At 29.3% G+C, this 13,081-nt stretch overlaps 2 protein-coding genes across 2 annotated transcripts; one reads left to right on the top strand and one right to left on the bottom strand.

Annotated features, from left to right (window-relative positions):
• Positions 1-579: 579 nt before the first annotated feature.
• LOC21384390 (agglutinin alpha chain) lies at positions 580-5,787 on the bottom strand. Its single transcript, XM_024162595.1, has 3 exons — positions 5,767-5,787; positions 975-1,175; positions 580-837 (listed from the first exon to the last, which is right to left on the bottom strand). Exons 1-3 carry the CDS (start codon positions 5,785-5,787, stop codon positions 580-582), a joined length of 480 nt encoding a protein of 159 aa, XP_024018363.1.
• A 119-nt stretch (positions 5,788-5,906) lies between these two features.
• On the top strand, positions 5,907-7,144 carry LOC21384388 (synaptonemal complex protein 2; the record flags this gene model as incomplete). Its single annotated transcript, XM_010093466.2, has 5 exons — positions 5,907-6,063; positions 6,160-6,209; positions 6,391-6,598; positions 6,741-6,866; positions 7,046-7,144. Coding segments are annotated over exons 1-5 (640 nt in total), but the record flags the coding sequence as incomplete, so codon positions are not given.
• Positions 7,145-13,081: the final 5,937 nt, after the last annotated feature.

Raw genomic sequence — 13,081 nt, 5'->3', positions numbered from 1 at the left:
ATTTCCAAGTAATTAAGTGGTATCCAAGTTGTGCTCTACTGATTCCAATTTGGATATCTTCCAAGGCTATATCTTGGAAAATCTGAATAAGTTGAGATGGACAAGATAATCAAGAGATAATCATAACTTTTTTTTTTTTTCCATATTGAAAAATTTGAGGATTTAAGATATAAACAAGTATTTATAATTACTAAAGGCCGTATCTAATTAAAGATATAATGAATAAATTTAACTAAAAAAATAGTGGGAAAAAAAGACCAAGACAACAAAATATTTAATATCTCACTGAATTTTATTTAATCAGCTCTATATATAGAGCTTAGTTCAAACATCACAATAATACATCATATATTACACAGACGAGAAGAAGCTCTACATAGAGAGCCTGCTCTTTATAGAGAGCTTATTTTTTAAACATACTCATCAAATCATTCCTAGGTGTATATCATGGTAATAAAAGTCAGTAACACCAACAATTATTACCACACACTTATTCATGATTTGAGTTTATTTATTTATATAGAGTTTGTTTTTATTTAATAATAGTACACTGGTGATACATATACACACACATATATATTAAGGTGTCGTTTGGTAAAATCCAATCGCATTCAGGTAATCACCGCTGGTTCTTCCTACAAATCCAGAAATATAGGCACCAGCTGGGATTTGGTAACTGAAAGGTGTGCCTTTTTCAACTCCGTATGGTCCATAGGTTTTCTGGTCGGTCTTTAATGTAATCGAGCGTATCACAAGACTCGTTGGAGTGGCAGGAGACAGAATATCAATGTACCCACTCACTTGAATTATCCTCTCCTCTGAGAATTTAAAGGAAGCCTGGATTTCAAAGATTAAAAACAAAAAAAGAAAATTATATAATATAGCCATTCTATATCGTTATTTTTTCGCTATATAGGGCTTTCACATAATTTATCTAAAAAATAAATAAATAAATAAATAAATAGCAGACTAACATTTGCTGTAGTGTAACCGGAGTCACCACTTAGATGTTTGATCTCTTGAACGGGATTACCGTTCAAGTCGTAGACAATACAAAAAGACCCGATTGCGTCCTTGAGTGTAAGGTTGATACTTCGAACTCCAGTGAAAGATCCGGACCCATCATCCCAAGGATGCCCGTCAGGCCCTCCAAATGGTCCAATTAATACTGTAGGCTGCAAAATAGTTTTGAAGGGACAGTTAAATATTCAAATACACACACACACACACACATATATATATACATATATATATATATATGTATGTACATATATTTACAATATTTCATTGTATTATATCACCCATAAGCTTTAAATACTTCGTCGACGTTTCTATACACACAACAAATACAGACTGTATATATAATATGGAATCTGCTAAACTGAAACTAATTTCAGTTTTGTTTTTTTCTTTTAAAGAAAAAGAAGATCAAACTAACTTCGCTCAATGTTGGAAAATCGATCATGACCGTACGTAAAAGGATCATTATTTCGAACTCTTCTTATGCTTTTCCTTTTCATACGTGAAAAACCTTAAAGAATGCATGAAAAACTGATGTTTTTTTTTCATCTATATCGTAAGTGTATATGTGTTTCTGTGTGTCACAGCAAAAAGCATATTTATAGATAATGACCCTCACCATCGTTTGCTTCTTCAATGAAGACGAATGTGGATTTGGATATGGAGAAGTGTGTGGGTTTACTGGGTTGGCTTAGCGCTCTATATATAGAGATATAGCAGCAACTAACTTATTTGGCATTTAGTGCTTCTTAAAGGTTGAAGGTTTAGGTAGATAGATGGTTTGACAATGATCATGGATGTAGAAAAGTCTATGAATAGCTTTGACACGTAAAATATCAACGAAAATATTTAATTGTTTCTATGAATGCAGACCTGAAAATGGACAAAATAACGTTTGGTGTATTTTGATATATCTCATCTTTCGGATTCTTCTGTACTGCCAGGAAAATATTCCTGGCACCGGTGATAATTATTGTAAAATTTTATATTAAAAACTTACAAACTCAAATAATAAAATTGTAAAAATTACGATAATTTGTGAAATTTGAATTTTATAATAATTTACGTAAAAACTTACAAACTCAAACGATTCATCGTAAAATTTAAAATTTTACAAATTATTATTCGAGTTTGTAACTTTATCATTTGAATTTGTAAATTTTAACGTAAAATTTTACAAATTATCGTATCTCCCGTAGAAAAAAAGTGCACTGGCAACATAAAAAGACCCTCTCTCATGTTATTACAAGATGATTCTCTGGGAGATATGTGTGTGTGTATATATATATACACACACACATGTTGTTTGGGAATTTTGGCGGAAGTTCAAATATGCCATTTTGATTGAAGTCTTTCTTCCCTTTTTTCTCTCTCTCCTTTCTGCTGCAAACCAAAGATCAACATGAAGGGAAGGAAAAAAAATTGACAAATCTATGATCTTGTTACGAGTGATGATTAGAGCAAAGTGCCTGTCATACAAAACAAATAAAAATAAAAGCAACTGACAAAAGTATTTCTTTTTTTGTTTTTGTTTTAACTAGCCATAAGCGTAGAACGTGCCTTTGGCACGTGCTAATTAGTAACAATATAAAACATATACAAAATGATTATGTGAATATTAGATTTTGGAAATGCTGGGAAAAGAACAGGTTGAGTTTTTTGTGTAATTTCTTCCAAATGAATTCCATATAAAAAAAGTAAATCAAAAACAAAATAAAGCAAAACAAAAGAAAACCTTACAAGTGATCTATTTTATGATTTTTTTTTATTTGAAAAAGAATGTAAATAGTAATATTTATGTGAATAGTAAAATAAACTTGTAATTTTTGTCTCATGAAATTTGACGTTATTAATTAGCTATAGCTACGAAAAGACTTATAAAAGATAACAATATATATATATATATGTATATATGTATATATAGAAAATAAGCTTATTTTTTCATTATAAATTTTGTTAAAATGGCTAGTAGATGTTTATTTCTTTTCTGTTACCTATTATTTATTTTTGGTTTCTTCGCTTGAATTTTTTTTACAATATCTTTTTTAAAAAAAAAAATACTTTCTTTTAATTCCTTTTAAATATCTTTCTAATTAAGTTTTTTTTCCCTCAAAATATCCTATATAACGTTAGTTCTTTCTTCTTCTTTTTTTAATTTTATTTTTTCTTAAATTTTCTTGTTTATTTTTTCTTCTTTTCTTTTGCGTATGATTTTTTTTTCTCCTTATATTCTTTGTTAATTCATTTTTATAATATTATTTTTTGAAATACTTTTTCTTACTTTTTTTAATTAAAATAATCCGTTCAAGTGTACCCCTATTTAATTTCTTTTAAATACTTCTTTTCCCTCTTACTCCAATTAGTAGATCTATTACTTCTAAAATGTAATATGTGCTTTGACTTGATATTCTATTGGTAAGAGATGAGAATAAGGGTGGCAATTTGTGTTAACTAATTTATTTGGCATTTAGTGTTAACTAATTTATTTGGCATTTAGTGCTTCTTTAAGGTTGAAGGTTTAGCTAGATAGACGGTTTGACAATGATCAGGGATGTAGAAAAGTCTATGATTAGCTTTCACACGTAAACTGTCAACGAAAATATTTGATTGTTTCTATGAATGCAGACTTGAAAATGGACAAAATAACGTTTGGTGTATTTTGATATATCTCATCTTTCAGATACTTCTATGTTGTCGGGAGAATATTCTTGACACGTTCTAGGAGATACGATAATTATTGAAGTCTTTCTTCGCTTTTCTCTTTCTCCTTTCTGCAGCAAATTGTCCAAACCAAAGATCAACATGGAGGGAAGGAAAAAAAAATTGACAAATCTGTGATCTTCTTACGAGTGATGATTAGAACAAAGTGGCTGTCATGCAAAATAAATAAAAATTGCAAGGTCTATTTTTCTCCTGGTCTCACAAGTGATATTACAATACTGGTTATGACATTGGAGATATGTTAAGTATTTCGGACTGTGTATTCAGTAAATAACTATGCAGATAGTAAAATAAATTTTTTATTTTTGGTTTCTTCCCTTGTATTCTTTTTGTTACAATATCTTTTAAAAAAAAATACTTTCTTGTAATTCCTTTTAAATATGTTTCTGATTAAGCTTTTTTCCCTCAAACTAAAAATAAACAATATAGGAGTTTTATAAAATTAAAAAAGGAGACAAAAAAGAGACCAAAAGAAAAGAAATTACAAAAAGTAAAGAATAAAAACAGAACATCAAAGAAAAAATGAGAGGTTGACAAATGGCTAAAAGAGAAATACATTTTTTACTAGTTTTTCCTTTTTTAAAACCTTTTTTTCCTTTTCTTTTGCTCATTGTCTTTTTTTTCCTGACTATTCTTTGACAATTTATTTTTTTTACAATATCATTCTTTGAAATATTTTCTTTTCCTACTTTCTTTTAATTAAAATAATTCTTTTTAAATAATTTGCTACTTGAGTTTCTTTGGTGAAAAATTCTTTTATTATTTTTAATTCTTTTTTGATGTGATTTTTTGAAATATTTTTTCCCGAGAGAGAGATGAAGATATAATGCAAAGATTATATTAATTAGATGTTTGCATTCTTCATATTCCTAACTCTATCCTTACTAGATGACAAAAGAAATAATGTAAAAAAAAAAATAGATATTATAAACAAATTAAAATAAAGAAAAAAATTTAAAATTTATGTCTCCAAAATCATCAAAATTTCTCAATATTCTTCCCAATTACACTACATGCAAACTGATATCAACATTTTGACTTGTGTTTACATATATTTTTGATATTTTCTTAATATTTTGCCGATCAATAGAACCTTAAAAATTTGGAATTTCCACTGAAATTTTGACAAAATTTTTATCCATGAGTGTTAGAAGTTTTCTAAAAGAATTTATTCCACTCGGTAATCTTAAAAAATATTTATTAAAAGTATGCGGGTCAGGATTTTTACATTTATTTTTTATTCATAATTTTTTAATTAAATAATTATATTGATAAAAAAATATTTATCAAAAATAAAAAATAAAAAACTAAACTCATGCCCTTAAAGATAAATTCTTTGTTTTTTTTCATTCCAATATTTTCACCTTTATAAACGGCACGCGTGTTTTCATCTAAACCTAACATCGACTGGCACTGTCATTTTAAGAACCATTCGCCAAACAACAATAAATCTAGGGGCAAAGTGAAAAGCCGAAAATTAACCCCATAATTGAACCGCCTCAAATGACACGTCAACATCTTTTATAACACACATACATATATATATATATATATATATAGGTAAGGTATCTGGTCAGGCACCCGTCAGACACTTATATAATTTTGCATAAATTATATATATTTATAGGTAAGTTATGTATATTTACAGGTAAGTTGTATATATTTAGAGGTAAGTTGTGTATATTTACATAACACTTATATAATTATATAATCATGTATATTTATATGTAAATCGTGTATATTTACATATAAATTGTGTATCTTAAGTTATAAGAAATGATAATGTATATTAATCTTCAAAACATGTATTTTTTATAGTAATTAGTGAACATATAACATGAAAATATATATATTGGTTGATTTGTTATATTTTATGTTAAATATACACGATTTTACATATAAATATACATGATTTACTTATAAATATACATAATTTATACACAATTATATAAATACCTGATTGATATGCCACTTTTTAAGTGCTGACCGGAGACAATTCTTATATATGTATGCATATATAAATACCTGCGAAATGTTGGCGCCCATTTCATTTCAACTAACTACCGTACTCTTGCAGTCTGAAACTCTCAGAGCTCCAGAGCCAAAGCGTAGGGTGACAATTTCTAGGGTTTCTTCTCTTCTTCGGTCAATTTTCGATTTTGAAGATGCAGAAGCTAGGGTTTCCAAGCATGAAGAGCTTGGATCAATTGAAGTGGCTGCGCGGATCGGTCTCTGGAGCTGCAAAGACCTTCTCCTTCTCATCGCGTCCTCCCGGAGATTCTGTGTCATCAGGAAGTTTCGCAAATTTGAAGCTCACTGCAGGTTATTCTTTCATTCGGAAAGTTTTTGTTGTTGGCTGATTTTCTCGGGAAATTCGGACGCTTTCTGAGACTGTTTTGTCGAATCTTCGATTTGTAGAGAAATTGGTGAAAGAGCAAGCTTCCGTAAAGACTGATCTAGAAATGGCGGTAAATCTCTTCGCTTCTATGATCTAGCAACTTTAAGCGTATGATGCGTCTTTGTGTTTCGTTATCTCATTGTTTTTTTTCCTACATTTGTGATCGTTAGAGTTTCGTGTGTATTCATCAACGAGATGCTGGCAATTTAATGTTAATTTGAGAAGCTAATTAAGAACAAAAAAAATTGCAGAACAATAAGCTGAAAAAATCAATGGAGCATATCCGTGCGTTGGAAGAAAAGCTGCAAAATGCATTTAACGAGAATGCGAAGCTTAAGGTGAAGCAGAAAGAAGATGAGAAGCTGTGGAATGGATTAGAGTCGAAATTTTCTTCAACTAAGACTTTGTGCGATCAACTCACTGAAACATTACAGCAATTAGCGAGCCAGGTTCATGATGGTAAATATTATTTGAAGCTCTCTTTTCGTTCAATTTTTGTTACGATTCAAATGTTCTTCAAAGAGGGAAAAAAAACACACACACACACACTCACACACAAAAGAGGCATAGAATGCTAATTTCTGTTTCCTGCTTTTCACAGCCGAAAAAGATAAAGAGTTCTTTCAAGGCAAACTATCTGCAAGTGCAATAGCTCTTGATAATTTGAATCAACAGATGAACGGCCTGTCTCTAAAATTAGACTCTGCAGGGGAAACTATTAGAAAGCGTAAGTTCTTACCTTTTTTGTTCTCTCTTTCTTGAATAAGGTATTTTATCTCTAACAAACACAGATTACACTGTATAGCTGCTGTTTGGAAAAGTAAAGTTGTTTATAGTTTCGTTTGACTGCTGATTCACAGTATAGCAAATTTCTTTGATTCTCTTACGCGCATCTTCCGATGGTAGGCGAAAAGGAGCTGGAGGAACTGAAAATCAAGAAAGAAGAAAGGGATAAGTGTTGCAGAGATGAAATGTGCAGAACAACCGTTCTCATAGAGGAAAAAGGTAGGCCTCTTGCTTGCTTGAGATTTCACTCGGAATTCTTATCCAGCTATTAACTTAGTTATAGCCTATAAAAGTACAAGTTTGGGACAATGTCGATCAATACAATTTATATACAGAAATACAGTACATCTTAGAATTAAAAACTGTTAATTCAAAATAAATTAACCATTTCGAATCTCACACCTTTAATCTATTGGCATTCACTTGTCATGTTGTCAATCTAAACCGCTAACGCGTGAAGGGTTTAATATATTAAAAATAGAGGAAAAACTGAACGAAATGCCCAATAGGATATAATTTTAGAAAAACTTTATAAATTAAAAATAATGTGCACGGTCAGAACATATCATTTGGAACCAAACATCATTTTTCTGAAAGGAAAATAAACTTAAATTTTCAGTTTCATGCATCAACAAGTAATTTATAAACTATAATAAATTACTTGCAACAATTGCAAGACCATAACACCATCGTAGTGGCCCGTATGGGTTTCGGGTCCTGCGCCCAATGATATGATCTCTATATCCCAATCACTAGGCCATCAGCGTTGTTACCATTTCTTAAAACATCTTATTTTAAAAAATATATATATGTTAAAACTGAATTCAGTTCATTATGGATTCAATAGCATAAATCATGTTATTTCCTCAAACTACTTTTCTTTATAAAACATGTTTTGTCTTAAAAACATTTCCATAGGCCAAAAGACTTTAGAGCAAAGCTAACAAGGATATGGACAAGGATATCCTACCTCTTGGATAGCAATTACACGGCTCGCTCTGAATTCAATAAATCCATTCGACTCGTTTCGATCCGTGTGCACAGTATCAGTATATTAGCGAAATTAAATATGTTTCTAATTAAGATTTTTTTTCTCCAAAATATCCTATATTACTTTAGTTCTTTTTTCTTCTTCTTCTTCTTTTTTAATGTTCTCCTTTTTATTTTTTTCTTAAACTTTTTTAGTTATTTTTTCTTCTTTTCTTGTGTGTATTATCTTTTTTTCCCCTTATATTCTTTGTTAATTCTTTTTTTTTTTTTTGGCAATATCCTTCTTTAAAATACTTTTTTTCTTACTTTTTTTTATTAACATTGTCCGTTTAAGTATACCCCTATATAATTTTTTCTTAAATATTTCTTTTCCCTCTTGCTCCAATTAGTGGATCTATTACTTCTAAGGAAGTCATGTCTTTTAGAGGGACACTATAGTTTTTTAGTTTTTTTTTAATTAAATTTAAAAAAAAAAATACTCATTCACCACATGTGATGTGAACAAGATGTCACCTGCCACCCCTCCAATGTCGTCAAACAAACCCGCCGGCGACCTCTGCAACTAAACACCACCCCCTCCTCCGAATATATGCCTGACGACAGGAGCACTGCACCTGAACTCACGAACCAACAATAAGTCGTAAAAACTAGTTCTTCCATAGTCGTTGATAAGCTTTTCATTTTCTGCAAATTAACTGCAGGGAAAAGCTCCTAATTTCACAACAAACGATCAAATAATAAAAATATCAGTAATTTGAATTTTTATTTTTATATTTTTATTTTTCCTTTTTTAATTCCATCGACTCAAAATCCACAAACCCAAAGACTCAAACCATTACTAATTTTCTTGTTCAGTTTTCTTCTCTCTTTCTTTTGTCTCTAGCTGCCCTTTTTTTAATTCCATTGCGTTTTCTTCTTTCTTTGTTTCAATTCTAAATGGCAGACGTTGATGAGCTTTTCATTTTCAGCAAATTAATTACGGGGACACTCAGATTATATTGTCAACACGCACATTTTCTGTTCGAGAAAGAAAAAATGTCCTCTTTTTTTCATTCATTTCAGCAAACGATCCCATCAGCCTTGGTTTCGGCTTTTTCCCTTGTTGGAATCAAATTCATTTTTAGCAAAAAAAGAAAAAAGATCCCATCATCCTTAGTTTCTATAAATTTGCTTCTCGTCGCCGATTTATCTTCCTATGTACCGACTTTTTGACAAATTTATTTACTTGTTGTTGTCTGGACAATTTACTCTTGTTCAGGTGTTTTCCTGCCTCTACTTGAATCAAATGCACTTATTAGCGACCAAAAAAACAAGAGTTGGATTTTTGTTCAAGAGAACCCAACTTGCTTTGCTTTTCTCATGCTTCTTTTGGAGCTTCGTTCTTTCTTTATAGAACTAAAAGAGTGATTCGTTCAGTAGAAAGAAAAAACTATTTTAAATTTATTATTATTATTATTATTATTTGTTTTTTTTTTGAAGATTCGTGTTTTTAATGAAATGAGTATGCATTTTATCTGAAGGATTTGGCTATGGAGGTAATGAATAAATGTGGGGAAGAAGAAAAAGAAGTGAGGATTTTGAATATTGAAAAGAACAACTTGCAATCTGATGTGGAGAATTGAAAAGCAACACTAAACACATTAAGATCTTTTTCACCATTCAAATTTGATCAAACAGTTCCCCAAAATGTGCTAGGGTCACTCTAGGGTCCGTTTAGTTCGCTGATTCTAGTTGAGATGTGACTTTATGTAAGAATTTTTTTATTTTAATAAAAAAGTTAAATATGACTATTTCTGAGAGTTTTTTATTATAACAAAACTCGAATCGGTGAAATGAACGAGGCCTAAATATTACTCTCTTTATTACTCTTTAACTTCTCATTTTGCCACTTATATTTTCATTTTCCTTTAACTTCTCCTTTTGCCACTTATCTTTATAATTTTCTAAGAAAAAGAAACAAAATTCTAAACCAATCTTTTACCCTTTATTACAACCATGCCACTGGATGAAGCCATTTAATTTAAAAGCAAGAAGTTATGATTATGCTGTTTAATCAAGCCTCGTTCAGTTTGTTGATATATTTAAGTTTTTAATTTGAATTGAAATGTGATTTTATGTGAGAGTTTTTTACTATAGCAGAAAAACTTAGATGTGACTTTTTGTGAAAATTTTTAACTATAATAAAATTAAAATTGAAAATTCGAATCGGTGAAATAAACGAGACCTTAATTTCCTCATTTTATAAATAAAAAACTATTATGTTGATTATTTTTATTTTTGCGTGTTATATTCTAAGCACTACACTATGTGTAAATGTCTTTTATTTTGAAAATTCTAATTATTTAATTTATTTATTCATAAAAAGATCTTGTTTTTTTTGCTAAATTTATAAAAAGATCTATTTAAATTATTTTAACCTGTTTGTTAAAAAAAAAAAAAAACAATCGTTTGTTTTAACTCTCCAGCGTTGTTGTACGGCAAGGCCAATGCCTGCTGGCATTGATTTTATTTACTTTTGTTTATGCAACAATTACTTTGTTTATGTATTTATTTATTTTTTTATACTGAATTTATTTTTTGGGTTCCAAAATTTAATATTTTAACATAACCATTTAAGAGCAAAATAAATGAGAATAAAAATATATACACTATATTATGATTATAAATTTACATAGCTACATGTTTTTTAATTAAAAAACTTCATCTAATGGCATGGTTGTAATAAAAGGTAAAAGGATGGTCTAGAATTTTTTTTCCTTTTTCTTGAGAGAATGAAAAGAAAAATGGCAAAAGGATAAGTTAGAGAGTAACAAAGAGAGTGATAAATAGAGTAATCCTAGTATTTCTTCTCTGCGTAAAGATTTTCATAACTCTGAGAATAAAATAATAATTCAAAAATATTTTAGTTTTGCCATTGCACAACTATCTCTCTTTTGCAAGCGTCAGCATAGCATAACCACTGGTGCGCTTTTGGCCAAAATCAGTAAGAAGTAAATCACTGCACGTAGGGGTGACAATTCATGTTAGTCGATCGTGTTTCTTTTAATCCGTTTATTAATCGTGTCAGAAAATATCAACTCAAATACAACTCGTTTATTAAATGTGTCAAAAATCACAACCTAAACACAACTCATTTATTAATCGTGCTAATTGTGTCAACACACATAACCTGTTTAAATTAATATATTGAATAAATAACTAATATAATAATGACTTATTTAACTCGGTCAAGGCATGTTTAACATGTTTATTGATCAATTTATTTTTTCCTTTAAGAAAAATAAATGAATTTTACCTACAAATATTAAAATTCACATTATTTGTATTTAATATGTCATATAAACTTTCAAGTTATATCTCATATCATTAGATTGCAGATGTAACAGATAGTTAATCGTGTCAATTCATGTCACTTCATGTTGGGAGGTCAACCCTAATCAAATCCATTTATTAATCATGTTAATCGTGTCAACTTGATTATGACCTAAACTCATTTATAGTAAACTTAAATCCGCTAACTTTGTGCGGGTCTTGAATCGTCTCATTGTGTCGTTACTCAAATGGCCAACCTTAACTACACGCATAAGATCTCCATCTTTCTCACTATAACACATCCTTTTTTAATATTCAACTACCTATAAGACATGCTTTTTTAATATTCAACTACCAAAATAAATATTCAACAACCTAAATGATTGTGAATATACATACCATGGCCATTTGTTCAACACCTGAACTTTTAATGTGACTACAAAATTGAAATTAACAACACATTTTTAGAAGATAAGGCAACACAAATTGAGAGTGATGGGTTTAGAGGACACTTGGTGACTAGTAAAGTTAACTGTTCGATTGAACCCGCGTCTTTTAATTATATTAGTTGAGTCACATGATATATACATGAAGAATAATTTTGTAAGTTTGATTCCGAGTCAAAATATGTGACCTTTTTAAAAATTAAGTCTATTAATTAGAGAAAGAGAAAAAAAATATTTCAAAAAATACATCGAAAAAGAATTAAAATTAATATAAGAGTTTTTTTACCAAAGAAACTCAAATAGTCAGATATTTGAAAAGAATTATTTTAATTAAAAGAAAGTAAGAAAAGAAAATATTTCAAAGAATGATATTGTAAAAAAATGAATTGTCAAGGAAAAAAAGACAATGAGCAAATGGAAAAATAAGGTTTAAAAAAACAGGAAAAACTAAAAATAAACAATATAGGAGTTTTATAAAAAAAAAAAAAAAGGAGAAAAAAAAAGAAACCAAGAGAGAAGAAATTAGAAAAAATAAAAAATAAAACAGAATATGAAGGAAAAAATGAGAGGTTGACAAATGACTAAAAGAGGAATCCATTTTTTTTTTTACTCTTTTATGTTTGTTTAGATTTAGATTAGCTTAGATTAGATAATAGTGTTTGAGTAAACTTTGGGAAAGAGAATTCTTAGAGAGAGAGAGAGAGAGAGTGAGAGAGAGAGAGAGAGAGAGTCACCAGTGGAACAGTGTTTTTGATAATTGGATCAATTTTTCAATTGTCAAATTTGGCATAAAAATAATTGCTCTATAAATTTTTAAGATGGACATGCACAGATCTTAGCATTGAAAAATTAATCTAACAGTTAAAAATGAGAGTCTCACCTGTGAGTTTTTTTGGGTGTTCCCAAGGATGAAAATATTGGTATCGGTGGAACTATCAATTTTTCACTTTTACAGAAATATCTGAGAAAATATTGATATCGGTGGAAATATTATAAAATTTTATAGAAATTATGAAAATTTACATTATAACATATTTTTAATACTTTTTGATAGCATAAACATTAAAAAGATACACAAATAATCAATTTTTACATTAAAACCTCATACATATTACATTTCGACCAGTATTTACATATATTTTTGATATTTTCTTAATATTTTGCCGATCAATACAATGATGGAAAAAAAATTGAGAACCATAAAAATATGGAATTTCCACTGAAATTTTGACAATTTCGACAAACTTTTTATCCATGTGTGTTAGAGGTTGCCAAAAAGAATTTATTTCATTCGGATAATCTTGACAAATACCATTTTCTCAGGCAGTTGCTCGGTTGCATTGTAAATTTGACGTGATTTAGGAAAATGTATCATAAACTCAAAACTTTTGACAATCAAGTGATCAAC

Source organism: Morus notabilis, unplaced genomic scaffold, assembly GCF_000414095.1.
Source record: "Morus notabilis unplaced genomic scaffold, ASM41409v2 Scaffold2522, whole genome shotgun sequence".
Taxonomy (NCBI): Eukaryota; Viridiplantae; Streptophyta; class Magnoliopsida; order Rosales; family Moraceae; genus Morus; species Morus notabilis.
Note: the sequence above shows the minus strand (reverse complement) of the source record. Positions and strands in the feature narration are given on the sequence as shown.